The sequence below is a fragment of the Chiloscyllium plagiosum genome, unplaced genomic scaffold, assembly GCF_037043375.1.
Source record: "Chiloscyllium plagiosum isolate Xiang-an unplaced genomic scaffold, Cpla_swu_hap1 HiC_scaffold_2, whole genome shotgun sequence".
NCBI lineage: Eukaryota > Metazoa > Chordata > Chondrichthyes > Orectolobiformes > Hemiscylliidae > Chiloscyllium > Chiloscyllium plagiosum.
The window spans coordinates 109,431,036-109,448,192 of record NW_028270140.1 but is presented as its reverse complement, the minus strand read 5'-3'; the positions used below and the strand labels follow the sequence as shown (position 1 = coordinate 109,448,192).

The window sequence follows — 17,157 nt, the reverse complement described above, 5'->3', positions numbered from 1 at the left end:
TGTTTTTTTTAAATTTTAGTTTATAAGAATAGTTTCCATATGGGTGGCAGTAGTCAGAGGTGAATGGAGGGTGGGGGAATGGGTCTGGGTGGTTACTGTTCGAAGGGTCAGTGTGGATTTGTTGGGCCGATGGGCCTGTTTCCATACTGTAGGGAATCTAATCCTTAAAAAAAAACCTGATGATCTAAACACTGATAAGGTTTGGGGAATGTTTCCAATCAGCTTCTTTCCCAAAACTCATGTCATGCTCGTCTCACTGCATACAAGGTCCATGTCTTTTATCCTCATTTTGGACAGTTTTTCTTGCAGTAAAATTTCCAGTAGCATTGTCAATAATGCATTTTGTCTTCTCATTCTGCTGGAGTCCCATGCCATTGACAATGCTTCTTGCTCAAATGCTGAGAGTTGGACACTCATGCAAGTCAAACTAGATAAGGATGGTAGTTTTCTTTCTCATTAGGGAAAGAGATATACTTTTACTACAATCAATGATGGTCAAATGGTCACCATTACAGGGATGAGATTTTATTCAGTAAACTTAAATTCCACCAGCTGTGTTAACATGATTTGCGTATGTCTACAAAACATTAAGCCAGAGGTTAGTTAACTTATACAAAAGGCAAAATGTTGTGAAGAGTGCAGTTTTTATTGCTGTGGTGGAAGAAGAGAGGAGACTATGTAACTAGAGGAACTGTGATAAAAAGAGGATAAACAAGAATGAAAGAAACAGCTGATAAAAGGAAGGGGGACAGTGGAAATGATTGCAATGATTTTCCTTTTTATACCTTGAGTAGATCTTAAAAATGTGAGCACTTAAGCTTTGAGCACAAGTTATGGGGTTTTATATTAGTACTGATCAAGAGCAGCTCACTTTTAATGCTTGCACAGATGCAAAGGTTTGGGCTCTCTCTCTAGAAGGTTAATGTCTTGATTGCATCTATTAAGTAATGAAAATATTAGAATTTTACCATGGTACTTGATGGAAGGAGGCTACTCACTACTAGAATTGATCAGGTAGTCCCAACTTTTCCACTGTATATGTAGAGCATCTTTTAGTATTTATCTAATCTGCTGTGGTTCTGTTCGCCGAGCTGGAAGTTTTTGTTGCAAATGTTTCGTCCCCTGTCTAGGTGACATCCTCAGTGCTTGGGAGCCTCCTGTGAAGCTTCCTCCGGCATTTATAGTGGCCTGTCCCTGCCGCTTCCGGTTGTCAGTTTCAGCTGTCTGCTGTAGTGGCCAGTGTGTTTGTTGATGGAGTTTGTGGATGAGTGCCATGCTTCTAGGAATTCCCTGGCTGTTCTTTGTTTCGCTTGCCCTATAGTGGTAGTGTTGTCCCATTATATAGGGCAAGCCAAACAAAGAACAGCCAGGGAATTCCTAGAAGCATGGCACTCATCCACAAACTCCAACAAACACATCGACCTGGACCCAATATACCGGCCACTATAAATGCCGGAGGAAACACCACAGAAGCGCTTCACAGGAGACTCCCAAGCACTGAGGATGTCACCTAGACAGGGGACGAAACGTTTGCAACAAAAACTTCCAGCTTGGCGAACAGAACCACAGCAACGAGCACCCGAGCTACAAGTCTTCTCACAAACTTTATCTAATCTCCTTCTGTATGGTTCAATTTAGGGAGAGAGGGGAAAGATATAAAAACCTAAGGGGCAACTTTTTCACGCAGAGGGTGGTACATTTAGGAAATGGTGGAGGCTGGTACAATTGCAACATTTAAGAGGCATTTGGATAGGTATATGAATAGGAAGGGCTGGGTGCCAGCAGGTGGGACTAGATTGGACCAAAGAGTCTGTTTCCATGCTGTATATCTCTATGCAATGCACTTTGGATCGTACTAATCACTTTCAATGGTGGAAGAGCTTATAACTAGCCAATACATTTAAAAGTTTGCTGTATTAAACCATTTATGATTTTGGACACCTCAGATCTTTTGATGTTTTCAGCTTCAAGTCTGTCTACATAACTGATGGCGGTCATCCTTAGCACCATTTTGGTTGATATTTTCTGTATTATAGCATCCTTCCGAAATTGTGCTCAAATGAATAGCATACCGCAACCTTAAGACAAAGCAATATTTTAGAGGTTTGGTGAACTTCCTTGTATTTGGATTATCTCTTATTAAAGCCAACGATTTCATAAATCTTTTGAACTTAGCAAGTTCAGAAGTCTATGTGTACATGTACCCCGTATCACTGTTCCACTAAAATAACTGCGGAGAGAGACCCATCTTCTATCATCCTTTAATTTACTTGTGCATAGTACACTGGCTGTGACCAGCCAGCTTAATCTGAGTGCAAAGGACTGATTCTAAGAAGAAAAATAACTAGGTATTTATAAGTGGTACAAAATACAGTTGACAAACAAAACAGCAGTTCGCAAAAACACCACTCTTATAACAAACTGTTCAAACAGTTTTCAGGGAAAGGAGGTCAAACCTCAAATCCCACTTTATCAAAAGGTAACAGTAACCAATGCAGCCAAGACAATCCAATCAAATAAGAAAGTGTGCATAAAACAGTCATTAAAAATAACACCTGCCACCAGTCACACCATTTTTGGCTTGCCTTGCTGCAGGACAGTTGTGACCTTCTAGTCTCCCCTCCCCAGCCCATTTTTCCTCCAGGAAAAACCATCAGCCCCCAGTCACCCCACATACTCGCTCTGACTCACCCACTTTTTCTCCTGTCCAGCATTCCTATGAAGCAGTTGTTCATCAGCTCTGGCTCCCAGCCACCCCCTGTACTGACCAGCCTGCCCTATACCAGCTTTCCTGAGACATGCAGTTGCCTGGCCTTACCTGCCCCACATACTGCCTAGCTCCTCCCAGCCACCCTGCATATAAACAGACCCCACCCCCAGGCCAGTATTCTACCTTCCAGCTCCTGGTTGCCCCAAGTACTGACTAGCCCATACTCAAACAATTATGAAATCCACATACATTAACAAATTTCGCAGAGTCCACTCCAACAGGAACATCCTGCAGCACACACAGGCATTTAGTCTTCATTGAGTCCTGGCCCACTCACAGGAACACAGTACTTTGCAGCTGCAGTTAACTCAGGGTTTGGTCCACTCCCAAAAAAGGTAGGATCCACAGCACACACACAGGTGTTCAATATACAGAGGCCCAGTTACAGGAACACACAACACTGAAGGGGTTTGGTCCACTTCAGGATGCAGCAATTGCCCACCTTCCAGCAAGCACAGGCCTAATCACCCACAAAAAGGGCCAGGCCTACCCATACAGGAACAGCTCATCTGGAAAAGATGTATATTTTCACAGGGGCTCAGTCCAAACACCAAAGAAGTGAAAACACATTCAAAACAAAAAGGGCTAAGCCCTGCCACAAGAAAAAAAATCTTTTTACTTTAAAGACAAAGAGTAACACACAGCTGTAACTAGTTAAATGACAGGTCCCTAATGAGGGCTGAATTGCACCCAAAACACTGAGGACTGATCTACAGTCAATAAAAAGGAATACTAGTTAAAACTAGCTTTGTAAGCAAGCCAGCTGAGGAATCGGTTTCGGTTTTATTTTTGGAGAACCTAACAGCAGCAGTAACACACTGACTGGCCCAGCCGGCACACAGTCAGTTCCCCCAAACAGAGGAGACTTAACATCACCTGTTTTTTAAGTTTTATTAAACAGTACAAAATACAGTTCACAAAAAAACCACTATGTACAGGGGAAAGGGCAAAGCCAAACCCCACACCCCACTGTTCAACCAGTTTTCAAGGAGATCAGGACAAACTTCAAATCCCATTTCATCCAAAGATAAAATAATAAACACAGACAAGACAGTGCAATCAAATCAGAAAGAGTGCATAGAACACAGATCAAATATAGCTATAAAGAAAGGACACCTGACACCCATCCGCACCACATACTGATCACAGTCCTTGGCTAGCCTTCCTGCAGGACCGTCAGCTTTCCGGTCTCTGGCCACCCTGCGTACTAACTGACCCTCCCCAGGCCTGCTTTTCTCCAGGCTGGTAGTCAACCACCCAGCTCCCAGTTGTCCTGCACACTAACCGGAATACCCTGAGCCACGTTCCCACAACTGGTTTGTTGGCCTTCCATTCTGCAGCCACCCTGCGTACTGACTAACCCTCCCAAGCCCACTTTCCTCCGGGACAGATGTCGGACACTGACTCACTGTCACCTTACTTACTAACCAAACTATTCCTACAGTCAGACTGTCGGCCTTCCAGCACCCAACCACCCCAGGTACTGACTGACCGACCTTTTCCCCTGGCCGGCGTTCTATAGACTGTCCGGCTTCCAGCCTCCCTACAAACTGCCAGCCACCTGGCTCAGTCTCCTTGCGTACTCACCAGCCAGTCCTACAAGCAGCTTTCCTGAGAGGACATACAAGACAGTCAATTACCAACAAACAGTCCTTTCTGCTACAGAGTTCATTACCATAAACAGTTCTCTTCAAACTGGAGTCCATTCCCAGGTAAAGAGTCCAGTCTGCATTGTCAGAGAGACTCCACAACCAAAGGCAGAGGCAGAGTCCACTCTTGAAGGCAACATATACATATCCCACAGCACAGGTACTCAGTCTCCATGGAGGTCTGGTTAATCCACAGAACCGAGCCCACTCATGGGAACGCAGTACATTGTGAGGGTGCAGTTAACTCAGGGGGGGTTTGGTCCACTCTGAAGGCAGAGTCCACTCCCAAACTCCAGAACAGCAAATACTGCTCCCCCCCCCCCAGCGGGCTAGGCCACTAACTAGGGCCAGACCTACCTACAGGAACAGCTCATCTAGAAAGATGTATTTTCTCGTAAGGGCTCAGTCCAAAACACCAAAAAAAGTGAAAACATTCAAAAAAGAAAACTAGAATGCAAGGGATAAGCTCTGCCACAAAATCAATATAATCCTTTTCTCAAAAAAAGGTAACACGCTGTAACCAGCTAGTGAAACAACAGTTCCCTAAAGAAAACTGAAACACGTTTAGATCAGGCAGTTTAGAAATCAGTCCAAGAGGAATACCAATTAACAAACTGGCTATAATCCAGTCAGTTTAGGAATCAGGTTCTCCAAAGAAACCAACAGCAACAGGAACACACTGACTGTGGCCCAGCCAGCACAGTCAGTCCCCTACACCAAGGGATTCTTATTCAACAGTACACAGTTTACAAACAGTTAACATTAACAGCTGTATACAGAAAAACAGCAATTTACAAGGGAGAGGAGCAGCAAAGTCAGGCCCCAAACCCTACTGTTCAACCACTTTTCAGGGAATGAGGACAAACCTCAAATCTCCACTTTCGGTCATCACAAAAGTAGTAAAAAAAAAAATACATACAAGACTACTGCCAGCTCCAGTTAGGCAGTAGTGCAGGGGTAAGGTTAAGAGGAGGAAAAAACCCAGGAGATTTTTTTTTAAAAAAAGAAAAAATACATGCAAGACAGTGTGATTAGATAAGAAACTGCAGAAAATACACAGACTCTCCTCCACCCACACCCCCCAAAGCAAGCCACCCATCCCTCCCCAAGGCAGCCCGTTCCAATACCTCTTCCAACTCTGTCCACCCTGACACCTTCCGGCCACCTCTTGGACAGCCCGTCCTGCTCACCCCCCCCTTACAAGGACGCTGTGAGCTGCCTGGCCCCCAACGACCCTGCATACTAATAGACCCCCCTCCCCCACAGCCCACCTTTCCCCAAGTTGGTCATAGACTCCAGCTCCCAGCCACCCCATGCACTGACTAACTCATTTTGGCCCATACATACATACATAACAGAATTCACAAAGTTCTCTGTACAATTTCCAGGTCAAAGACAAAGACAGAGTCCACACCCAAACTCTAGGATGTAGCAAATGCTAACCTCAAAGCATGCGCATACACACACATGTTCAGTCTCCACAGAGGCCTGGCCCTTCCAGGGAAAACCAGGTCCACTCACAAATGTAGTACATTGAGAGGCTGCAATTAACTCAGAGGTTTGGTCCAGTCCCAAAGGCAGAGTCCACCCAAAGGGCTAGGCCCACTCTCAGGAACACAGTATATTATGAAAGGTGCAGGTAACTCACAGGGGATTGGTCCACTCCAGGATGCAGCAATTGCTTACCTCCCAGCACACAGATCTTTACCGATACCTAGTCACCCACAAAAAGGGCCAGACCTATCCACATGAGGCTGGCTAGCTCTGGAAAGATGGGCTCAGTCCAAAAACACCAAAGTGAAAACATGTTTAAAAAAAAAGGAAAACTAGAGTGCAAGGGCTAAGTCCTCCCACTAAATCAGCATAGTCCTCTTCTCAAAAGAGAAGAAGAATACCACACAGGCTGTAACCAGCCAGTGAAACAACAATTCTCTAATGAGAACTGAATTACACCCAAAACACTGATTGTAGACCTAGGAGTTTAGAAATCAGTACTCACTAAAAAAGGAATACCAGTTAACAAAACTGTCTACATAATTGAGCCAGTTCCAGAATCAGGTTTCGTCCAAAAAGCAGGAACTGTAACCCAGCCAGCTCAGAGTCAGTGCCCTAAACAGAGGATTCCAAATGTCCTGATTTTTTTCTAACTGTACAGAAGCTGGTAACCAACACCAAGTCACCCTTTATTGACTTACACACAGTACACTGACTGTGGCCAGCCTGCTCAGAGTCAGTTCCTTGAATGGAGGATCTCCTGGTTACATTTTTTCCCTTAATGAAGGGGATTCTAATCTGGTATATTTTTGTTCCCTAAATTAAGGACACAATCTCCTGGTTATATATTTTTTTCTTTGTCTCAGCTAGGGCTTTCCTGATTGTAGCACCAGTTAGCAGTTAACCTGGGACACCGAGTCCCCTCAGTTTAGGGGACTGACTATCTCCTGGTAGTTTTGTTTTTGAAACTTTACCCCCACCTAACTGCGGTAGTACTTATATTTTCCTCAGCACCCATGTTGTGTGGGTGCAGGTGAGATCTTCTGGTTGTTATTTTATTAAACAATACATAGTTTATTAAAACAATTAACATTAAACATCTGTATACAGAGAAACAGCAATTTTACAAGGGAGAGGAGCAGCAAAGCCAGGTTCCAAACCCTACCGCTCAACTAGTTTTCAGGGAACTGAGGACACACCTCAAATCCAGTTTCGATAATTGCAAAACAATAACAATGACATTTGTACATATAAGACAGCCTAATTACATGAAACAATGCATACAATACAATACACCCATGAAGTCACCCATCACTCCCACCTTCCGGCCACTCTAAGACAGCCTGCCCGACATCCCTTCCGGCTCTCGGTCCGCACTGACATCTTCTGACCACCGAAAGGACAGCCTGTCCTGCTTCCCCAACCCACCTCCTGCCAGAACAGCAGTGGCCAGGACAGCCTACCCACCTCGAGGAAACCTAGGACAGCCCGCCCGAGTACCTGCCTGGGGTGACAGTGCTGAGGACAGCCTACCTGCCTTCCAACTCTGTCTGCCACTACGTACCATCAGGGTCTCGCCCACCCCAATGCGCCAACCAGCCTGTGAATGGCCTGCACATCTTCTGGCCACCTCTAGGACAGCCCGTCCCCTTCCCTAGGACAAAAGCATGCAGGGGAGCCAACCAGCTCAGACTCGAAACGTCAGCTCTTTTCTCTCCTTACAGATGCTGCCATACCTGCTGAGATTTTCCAGCATTTTCTCTTTTGGTTTCAGATTCCAGCATCCACAGTAATTTGCTTTTATCCAATCTCCATAGAGTTCTGGCCCATCCTTGATGAACCAGGCCCACAGTACATTGTAAAAGGTGCAGTTAACTCACATGGGTTTTGGTCCACTCCCGAAGGCAGGGTCTACTCCCAAATTCCAGGATGCAGCAAGTGCTCACCTCCCAGCCCACATTCAAGCGTTCCGTCTTTGCAGAGGTTTAGGCCTACCCACAGGAACTCATCCAGTAAGATGCATTTTCTCACAATGGCTCAGTCCAAACACCAAAGAGTGAAGGCACATACAAAGAAACTAGAGTCCAAGGGCTAAGCCCTGCCACAAAAATTAACACATCTTTCACTTGGAGAAAAGGACAAAGATTAGCACACAGGCTGTAACCAACCAGTGAAACAACAAATCTCTTAATGAGAACTGAGTTACACCTGAGTTACCCCTTATTCCCAGCCCCCCCCCCCTCTTTCCTAGGGCAACAGCATGCAGGGCAGCCCACAAGCCTTCTGAATCTCGGCCAGCCCCTACACACCTTCTGGCTCTCTGACACCTTCCAACCACCTCTATGACAGCCCATCCTGATCACCCTTTCTCAGGCGGACAGCACCTCTGAACGGTCTACCTACCTTCTGGCTCTTGGGGGCGACCCGCATCGGGGTGGCCTACCCACCCTCCGGCTTTCGGGACAGCCTACCAACCTTCAGGTTCACAGGATGGCCTGTCCACCCTCCGACTCTCAGGGTGACAGCTTTCAGGCTGACCTATGAGCCTTCCAGCTCAGAGAGGTCTCCCAGACCCAGGGACAAGACAGTGCAGGTGATAAATGCAGATGATTCCTGAAGAAGGGCTTATGCCCGAAATGTCGATTCTCCTGCTCCTTGGATGCTGCCTGACCTGCTGCACTTTTCAGCAACACATTTTCAGTGCAGGTGATAAACTCAACAAGCAACAAGACAAAGTCAATGATCAACAAACAGTCATTTCTGGTACAGGAGTCCATTACCATAAACAGTTCTCTTCAAAATGTAGAGTCCATTCCAGTATACAAAGTGCATTGTCAGAAATGGAGTCCACTACCGAGGGCAGAGCCCACTCCTGAAAGCAGCAAATGCACACCATCTTCATAGAGTCCTGGCCCACTCACAGGAACACAGTACATTGTAAAAGGTGCAGTTAACGCACAGGGGGTTGGTCCACTCCAAAGGCAGGGTCAACTTGCCAGGATACAGCAAGTGCTCACGTCCCAGTGCGCGCACACACACATGCTTAGTCTTTGCAGAGGCCTAATCCTTCTCACAAGGACTCAGTCTAAACACCAAAACAAAATAAAAAAAAGTGAAGGCACATACAAAAAACAAAGAAAACTAGAGTGCAAGAGCCAAGCCCTGTCATAAAATCCACATATACTTTGAGGGAAAAAAAAGACAGAAAAGAGTAACACACAGGCTGTAAGCAGCTAGTGAAACAACAATCTCCTAATGAAAACTGAGTTACACCTGAAACACATTGATTGTGTAGATCAGGCAGTTTAGAAATCAGTCCTCACTAAAAAAAAAAGGAAAACCAGTTAACAAACTGGCTATATAATTCAGCCAGTTCAGAAATCCGGTTTCCCCAAGAGAAAACCAGAAACTAACAGCAGCAATAACACACTGACTGACCCAGCCAGCACAGTCAGTGCTCTAAATGGAGGAGATTCTAAATCTCCTGGTTATATTTTTTTGAGACTCTTCCCCCCCCCCCCAAACTGCAGTAGTGCTTATTATTTCCCCAACACCCCTGTTGTGTGCGCGCAGGTCTGATCCCCTGGTTATATTTTTTTCCCTTTTTTAAAAATTTTATTAAACAATTCACAGTTTACAAAACAGTTAACATTAACAGCTGTATACAGATAAACAGCAATTTTACAAGGGAAAGGAGCAGTAAAACCAAAACCCACAATTCAACCAGTTTTCAGGGAAAGGAGGACAAACCTCAAATCCCAGTTTCAATCACCACAAAACAGTAACAATGACAAGTACATATAAGACTGCACTTTTTCTTATGTAATTGGACATACAATTCAGAGCCCCAGAAACCTAGCAGGACTCCTCCCACCTTCCAGCCACTCTTAGGCAGCCCATCCCTACGTACCTTCCAGCTCGGTCCACCCATGCTCCTTCAGTCCGCCCTGACACACCTTTTGACCACCTCTAGGACAGCCCGCCCCAGTGCGAAAGTGCTGAGGATGGCCTGCCCGCCTTCTGGCTCTGTCTGCCCCAACATACCATTGGGCTCTCACCCACCCCAATGCATCATCTGGCCCATGGACTGCCCTGACACACCTTCCAGCCACCTCTAGGACAGCCCAACCCCTTCCCCTGGGAAGGCAGCATGCAGGGCAGCCCATAAGCCTTCCGGATCTCAGCCTGCCTCTACGCGCCTTCTGGCTCCCAGCTGCTCCGACCACCTCTAGGACAGCCCATCCCGATTACCCCTTCTCAGGACGACAGCGCTCAGAACAGCCTACTCACCTTCTGGTTCTCGCAGTGACTGGCATCAGGTTGGCTTATCCACTTCCAGCTTTCAGGACAGCCTACCAACTATCAGGTTCACAGGATAGCCTACCGTCCTTGGCTCTCAGGACGACCTATGAGTCTCCCAGCTCAGTAAGGCCTGCCAGACCCAAGGACACAGACAACAGTGCAGGTGATAACCCAACAAGCAACATGACAGAGCTAATTATCAGAGTCCTTTAATTAGGATAGACAGTTCTCTTCAAAATATAAAGTCATTCCCAGGAACAGAGTCCACTCCAGTATAAAAAGTGCATTGTCAGAAATGAAGTCCACTCCAAATACAGAGTCCGTTGCTAAAAACAAGAGTCCACAACCAAGGGCAGAGTCCACTCCCGAAGGCAGCAAATGCACACCCCACAGCACACAGGTACTCAGTCTCCATGGAGTCCTGGCCCATCCTTAGAGAACTAGGCCCACTCATAGGAACACAGTACATTGTAAAGGTGCAGTTAACTCACAGGGGTTTGGTCCACTCCTGAAGGCAAGGTCTTCTCCCAAACTTCAGGATACAGCAAGTGCTCACCTCCCAGCACACACACAGGTGTTCAGTCTTTGCAGAGGCCCAGTCCAAGGGTGAGGCCTATCCACAGGAACAGCTCATCTGGAAAGTTGTAGTTTCTCACAAGGGTTCAGTCCAAACACCAAAGAACAGTGAAGACACATGCAAAAAAAAAAAACAGAAAACTAGAATTCAAGGGCTAAGCCCTGCCACAAAATCAACATTGTCCTTTTCTCAAAAGTGAAAGAGAAAAAAGAGTAGCACACAGGCTGTAAGCAGCCAGTGAAACAACCCCCTAATGAGAACTGAGTTACACCTGAAACACATTGTGTGCATGAGTAGTTTAGAAATCAGTCCTCACTAAAGGAATACCAGTTAACAAACTGACTATATAATTCAGCCAGTTCAGGAACTTGGTTTACCCCTTTTTTTAAAAAAAAAAGCAGAAACCAATAACACACTGACTGTGACCCAGCCAGCACAGAATCAGTGCTCTAAACTGAGGAGATTCTAAATCTCCTGGTTATATATTTTTTGAGCCCCAACTGCAGTATGCTTATAATTTCCCCAATACCCCTGTTTTGTGTGCAGGTGTGATCTTCTGGTTATATTTATATTTTATTAAACAAATTACAAACAGTTTACAAAAAACATTACCAGCTGTACATAAGAGACAGCAATGTTACAAGGGAGAGGAGCAGCAAAGCTAGGCCCCAAACCCTACCATTCAACCATTTTACAGGGAGAGGAGGACAAACCTCGAATCCCAGTTCGACATATGACAAGACAGTGACAATGACATTTGTACATTAGACAATACCGTTACATACAAAAGTGCAGACAATACAGACCCAGCAAGCCCCCGCCCCTCCCACCTTCCGACCACTCTAAGGCAGCCCGCCCCTACCCACCTTCCGGTTCTCGGTCCACCCCATGCCCCTTCCAGTTCTCGGTCCGCCCTGACACACCTTTCGACCATCTCTAGGACAGCCCGCCCCGGTACCCGCCCAGGGTGACAGCGGTTAGGACGGCCTACCCACCTTCCAGCTTCACTAACCACCCTCAGCACCTTTCGACCACCTCTGGGGCAGCCCGCCCCGGTACCTGCCCGGGGTGACAGCGCCGAGGACGGCTACCCGCCTTCTGGCTCTCGGTCTGCCCCTAGGTACCATTGGGCTCTCACCCACCCCGTTGCACCTCCGACCAGTGGGCTATCCTGGCACACCTTTCGGCCACCTCTAGGACAGCCCGTCCCCTTCCCTGGGACGACAGCGTGTAGGGTAGCCCACAAGCCTTCTGGATCTCAGCCAGCCCCTACGTGCCTTCTGGCTCTCTGCTGCTCTGACACCTTTCGACCACCTCTAGGACAGCCCGTCCCGATTACCCCTTATCGGGACGACAGTGCTCAGAACAGCCTACCCACCATCTAGCTCTCGGGGTGACTGGCATCAGGGTGGCCTACCCACCCTCCGGCTTTTAGGACAGCCTACCAACCTTCAGATTCACAGCATGGCCTACCCACCCTCCGGCTCTCGGGGTGACAGCTTTCAGGACAACCCATGAGCCTCCCAGCTCACAGCAAGGCCTGCCAGACCCAGGGACACGCAAGACAGTGCGGGTGATAGACCCAGGAAACACCACAATACAGTTAGTTACCCAAAAAAAAAAATAAAAAAAAAAAACCTCCCTTCTGGTACACAGTCCAAATTTATACAGTCTTCAAGATATGGAATCCATTTCCAGGAAGAGTCCACTCCAGTATACAATGTGCAATGTCAGAATTAGAGTCCGCTCCAAACTGCAGAGTCCGTTGTTAAAAGACGGTCCACAATCAAGGGCAGAGTCCACTCCTGGAGGCAGCAAATGCACACCCCACAGCACACAGGTGTTCAGTCTCAACGGAGTCCTGGTCCAGCCTTGGAGAGCCAGGCCCACTCACAAGAACGCAGTACATAGTACAGGTGCAGTTAACTCACAGGGGTTTGGTCCACTCCTGAAGGAAAGGTCTTCTCCCAAACTCCAGGATACAGCAACTGCTCACCTCCCAGCACACATACAGGTGTTCAATCTTCAGAGGCCCAGTCCAGGGCTAGGCCTCCCCACAGGAACAGCTCCTCTGGTAAAATGCATGTCTTCCACAGGACTCAGTCCAAAACACCAATAAAAAAAAAGTGAAGACACATACAAAAAAACAAAGAAAACTACAGTCCAAGGCTTAAGCCCTACCATAAATTAACATTGTCCTTTTCTCAGAAAGAGGAGAGAGTAACACACAGGCTGTAACCAGCCAGTGAAACAACAACCCCCTAATGAGAACAGAGTTACACCTGAAACACATTATGTGCATCAGGAGTTTAACAATCAGTCCTCACTAAAAGGAATGCCAGTTAACAAACTAGTCTAATAATTCAGCCAGTTGAGGAATCAGGTTTTTTCCCCCTCCAAAAAGAAGTACAGAAGCTAACAGTAACATACTGACTATAACACCAGCCAGCACAGAATCAGTGCTCTAAACTGAGGAGATTCTAAATCTCCTGGTTATATATTTTTTGAGCCCCAACTGCAGTATGCTTATAATTTCCCCAATACCCCTGTTTTGTGTGCAGGTGTGATCTTCTGGTTATATTTTTTTTCTTTTTTTTTTCCACCTAAGTGCGGTAGTGCTTATTTTATCCCCAGCACCCATGGTGTGTGTGTGCAGGGGTGAGAGCCTCCCAGTTGTTTTTTTTTTTTTTTTCTTTTTTTATCTCCTGGTTATATTTTTTTTTTTATATATTTTTTTTTTTTTTTCCCCTTCCTTTTTTTTTTTCCCCTTTAACCCCCACACTACCACCTAAGTGCGGTAGTGCTTATTTTTTCCCCAGCACCCATGGTGTGTGTGTGCAGGTGGGAGACACAGTGAAAGACACAAGGTGCACGAATCTTTATTCAATTTCCACCACCAGGAAGATAGGAAAACACCCGGGTGGCCAGTGACAAGCACTGCCCTTCTCATCAAAAGGCAGTGCTGTGTGATCAAAAACAGTGAAGGGGAGGGTAGGGACTAAATCAAAATAGAATTGGAGGGAGAAATGATGCACTCCACTCCCTGCGGCGCCCACCTCTCCCTGAACAACTCCAGGGTGTTGGTGGACACCGCGTGCTCCTTCTCCAAGGACACCCGGGCTCTAACATAACCGCGGAAGAGGGGCATCTTCTGGTTATATTAATCATCCAGGGCTTTCCTGATTGGCTTAGGTTCACAACCCCAATCAAGGATCTCATGGTGAACAAAATCCAGCTGGTTCCAGTCACTACATTAACAAAAGTATATCACCTTATTATTCTTTATTTTACATCTGATCTTTACATTTTGCTAACCTGCAAGGCATCCTGAAGTTGCTTGGTATTCTGCATTTGAACTTATCGTGTGAAGTTTGAAATCATGCCCTGTACAACTACGCTTAAAATTTGCAAAATTATTTCTGATTGCATGATCATTGATTAACTTGGTAGAAATCAGGTGAATTTTCATAAAATATGGGATAACAGAATAATAATAACTTATTTTTGTTGCTCTATTTTTAGATCCTCCTTCTTCTACAGCTGCAAGAACTCTCACTCTTGTTGCAAAATCACTTCAAAATTTAGCAAATTTGGTGGAATTTGGAGCTAAGGTACTCACTTTGAATCTTAGAAGTTCAAGCTAAACTAATTTTGCTGAAGCTTTTGTATCTTTCAAAATTCTTCCACTGCTTTATAAGTAATGTCTCAAAACACAATATCATCATAACAGTGTCAGTGTCAATGAACCTCAATAATATTTTTATCCTGTTCTGAAGTCACTATGTTTTATCATCAAGATTTTTTATGGAATAGTATTATGATTCCAATGGCTGTTATTACTGAGTAAGGCAGATCCCAACTGAAATCTGATTTGACTTTTTCTTTGTGTTTTAATGAGGTCGTCTTTTACTCAAACACACATACACAAGGTTGCAGATTCAGTTTAACAATAAAATATATTTATAACGCAAAGAAATGAAGCGAAAGTAGAATAAACCAAAGTATATATAACACAAATTTGATTTCAAAACATACAACAAAATAGAATCTCATTAATCCTGAAAGCATTGCTTTACAATATTCACAACCAGAGAATTCGTTTCTCTTTTATGTCCACAGAGCTAAATTCAACGGTGGCTCAATTCTTCATTTTCAGAATTTGATGAATGGTTTCTGGTGCTTTCATTTAACTGAGTATTTACTTTTTTAAAGCTTTGCTTAATTCCTTCAGCGTTGTATCTATATACTTCTGGTCTGTAACTTCTAGACACAATTACTTACACTGACGAACTTCTTTCTAGAAGTGCTTAGCTACCTCCCCCTCTTGGGAGCAACTGATCTACACATCCAGGTCAGTTAAGGCTTCTGAATATGATCCAAACTAAAACTAAATAGTTTTCTCATCAAAAAAGGGAAGAAAATCAACCCTTGATCTCCTGAGATACCTAATGCACAACAGTTTATTGCTGAACAAAAACCATCCAATGTAGACTCTTTTTAGAAAAATAAATCACCATGGCTGCAGAAGAAAAGCTCGAGAGTTAGCACTGCTGCCTCACAGCGTCAGGGACACAGGTTTGATTCCAGCCTCTGGCAACTGTCTGTGTGGAGTTTGCATATTCTCCCCGTGTTGGTGTAGGTTTTCTCTGGGTGCTGTGATTTCCTCCCACAATCCAAAGATGTGCAGTTTAGGTGAATTAGCCATGCTGAATTGCCCATAGTGTTCAGGGATATAAGTTAGGTTCATTAGTCAGGGGTAAATATGGGGTAGAAGAAATGGGTCTGGGTGGTTACTGTTTGAAGGGTCGGCGTTGACTTGTTGGCCGAAGTGCCTGTTTCCACAGTGTAGGGATTCTATGATCTATGAAATATCTCCAAGATAATCATTAAACCCCTTCAGAGATGCACAAAAAAAAATCCACAAGATCGAAGTTCAAAAATCCCAAAATCAAAAGGTACATCTTGCATCACAGTTGACTCCATTGAGAAGATACTAGAGAAAGAGGATATAATAGGATAGTGAATAATTAGTTATGTGCTATATGCAATTATACGTATTGCCAGTAGGGGTTGTACAAAGGGACCTGGAAGTGTAGTGACAGTCATCATTTGCAAACCTCATCACTGTGAAAAAGATATTCCTAAGAAATGATTAGGACATGAAATCAGAACAATGGAATAGAAGTTATGAATGTAAAACTAGAACATTAATATTGCTAATGTAATTTTAAAACTTCAATAATTTTGAGGAAAACTTCAATGGTCAGTGTTTGAAACAATATGTCAGGGTAATCTTCTTAGTTCATTTGCTGATTATCTTGTACCGTTGTATTTCTTAAATAGAATTGACTCAGACAATTTAGACTTAGTGAATTTACAATTAAAGCTTATCATGTTCCATATGCTGTGAGATATTCATTATCAAAGATGGAATACTATATAATGATGCAAGTTTTTTTTAATAGGAGCCCTACATGGAAGGTGTAAATCCATTTATCAAGAACAACAAGCACCGGATGATTATGTTCTTAGATGAATTAGGGGTAAGTTGCACTTAGTTGCCCCAAAAATTAATAATCTTGAAGACAACAGTTGAGATATCTGAACCAGAACACATTGGTTATGGCCACCTTGTATTTTGTTTTCAAATTAGCTGAATTATCAGTATCCACAGGATTAAGTTTAATTTCCTTTAACATAAAAAAGTACATGATGTGAAGAAGATACTGGGAGTTAAGATCAAATTTAGTCAAACAGATAGGGGAGATGGAAAGACAGAGAAAGGCTGAAAGTGAAAACTCCAGACTTAGACAGCTGAAGAAGCATTCTTGGATGTGCATAACAGCTAGAGTTAGAGACAGAGAGCAGTACATACTGAGAAAGCTAGTGAAGCAGGAGAGGTAAGATGGGATTTAAATCCCAAGGTTGAGGATTGCAGTGGCTGTGAATATGGGTAAACATAAAAAAAGGAGCCAGAGTAGGCAGCCAACTTTCCCTTCAAGCCTACTTCACTATTCAACATGATCATGACTGATCACCCAGTTCAGTACCTTGTTCCTGCTTTTCCACAAATCCTTTGTTTCCCCAGCTCTCGTATATATTTATATGTAACTCTTTGAAAGCATTCAGTGTTTGCCCAGAACTGCTCTGTGTGGAAGATAATTCCGTTGGCTCCCTGCTCTCTGGCTGAAGAAATTTCTCAAGTGGTAAATGGCCCACCCAGTATCCTGAAACTGTGACCCCTGATTCCCTGGTCATCAGGAACATTCTTCCTCCATTTATCCTCTTGTTGTGGTAGAATTTAATTCGTTTATCTAAACTCTAGTGAGTATAATACTAACTGATCCAGTCTCTCTCTCTGTCTC

The 17,157-nt window shown here is 44.6% G+C and overlaps 1 protein-coding gene across 1 annotated transcript in view; it reads left to right on the top strand.

Moving 5' to 3' along the window:
- Positions 1–17,157, top strand: part of LOC122559261 (ras GTPase-activating protein 1) — a 197,249-nt gene that overhangs the window by 174,932 nt on the left and 5,160 nt on the right. The window contains exons 22-23 of the mRNA XM_043708645.2: positions 14,315–14,403; positions 16,258–16,335. Of these exons, the coding sequence (XP_043564580.2) occupies positions 14,315–14,403; positions 16,258–16,335 (167 nt within the window). The remainder of the gene's footprint in view (positions 1–14,314; positions 14,404–16,257; positions 16,336–17,157) is intronic.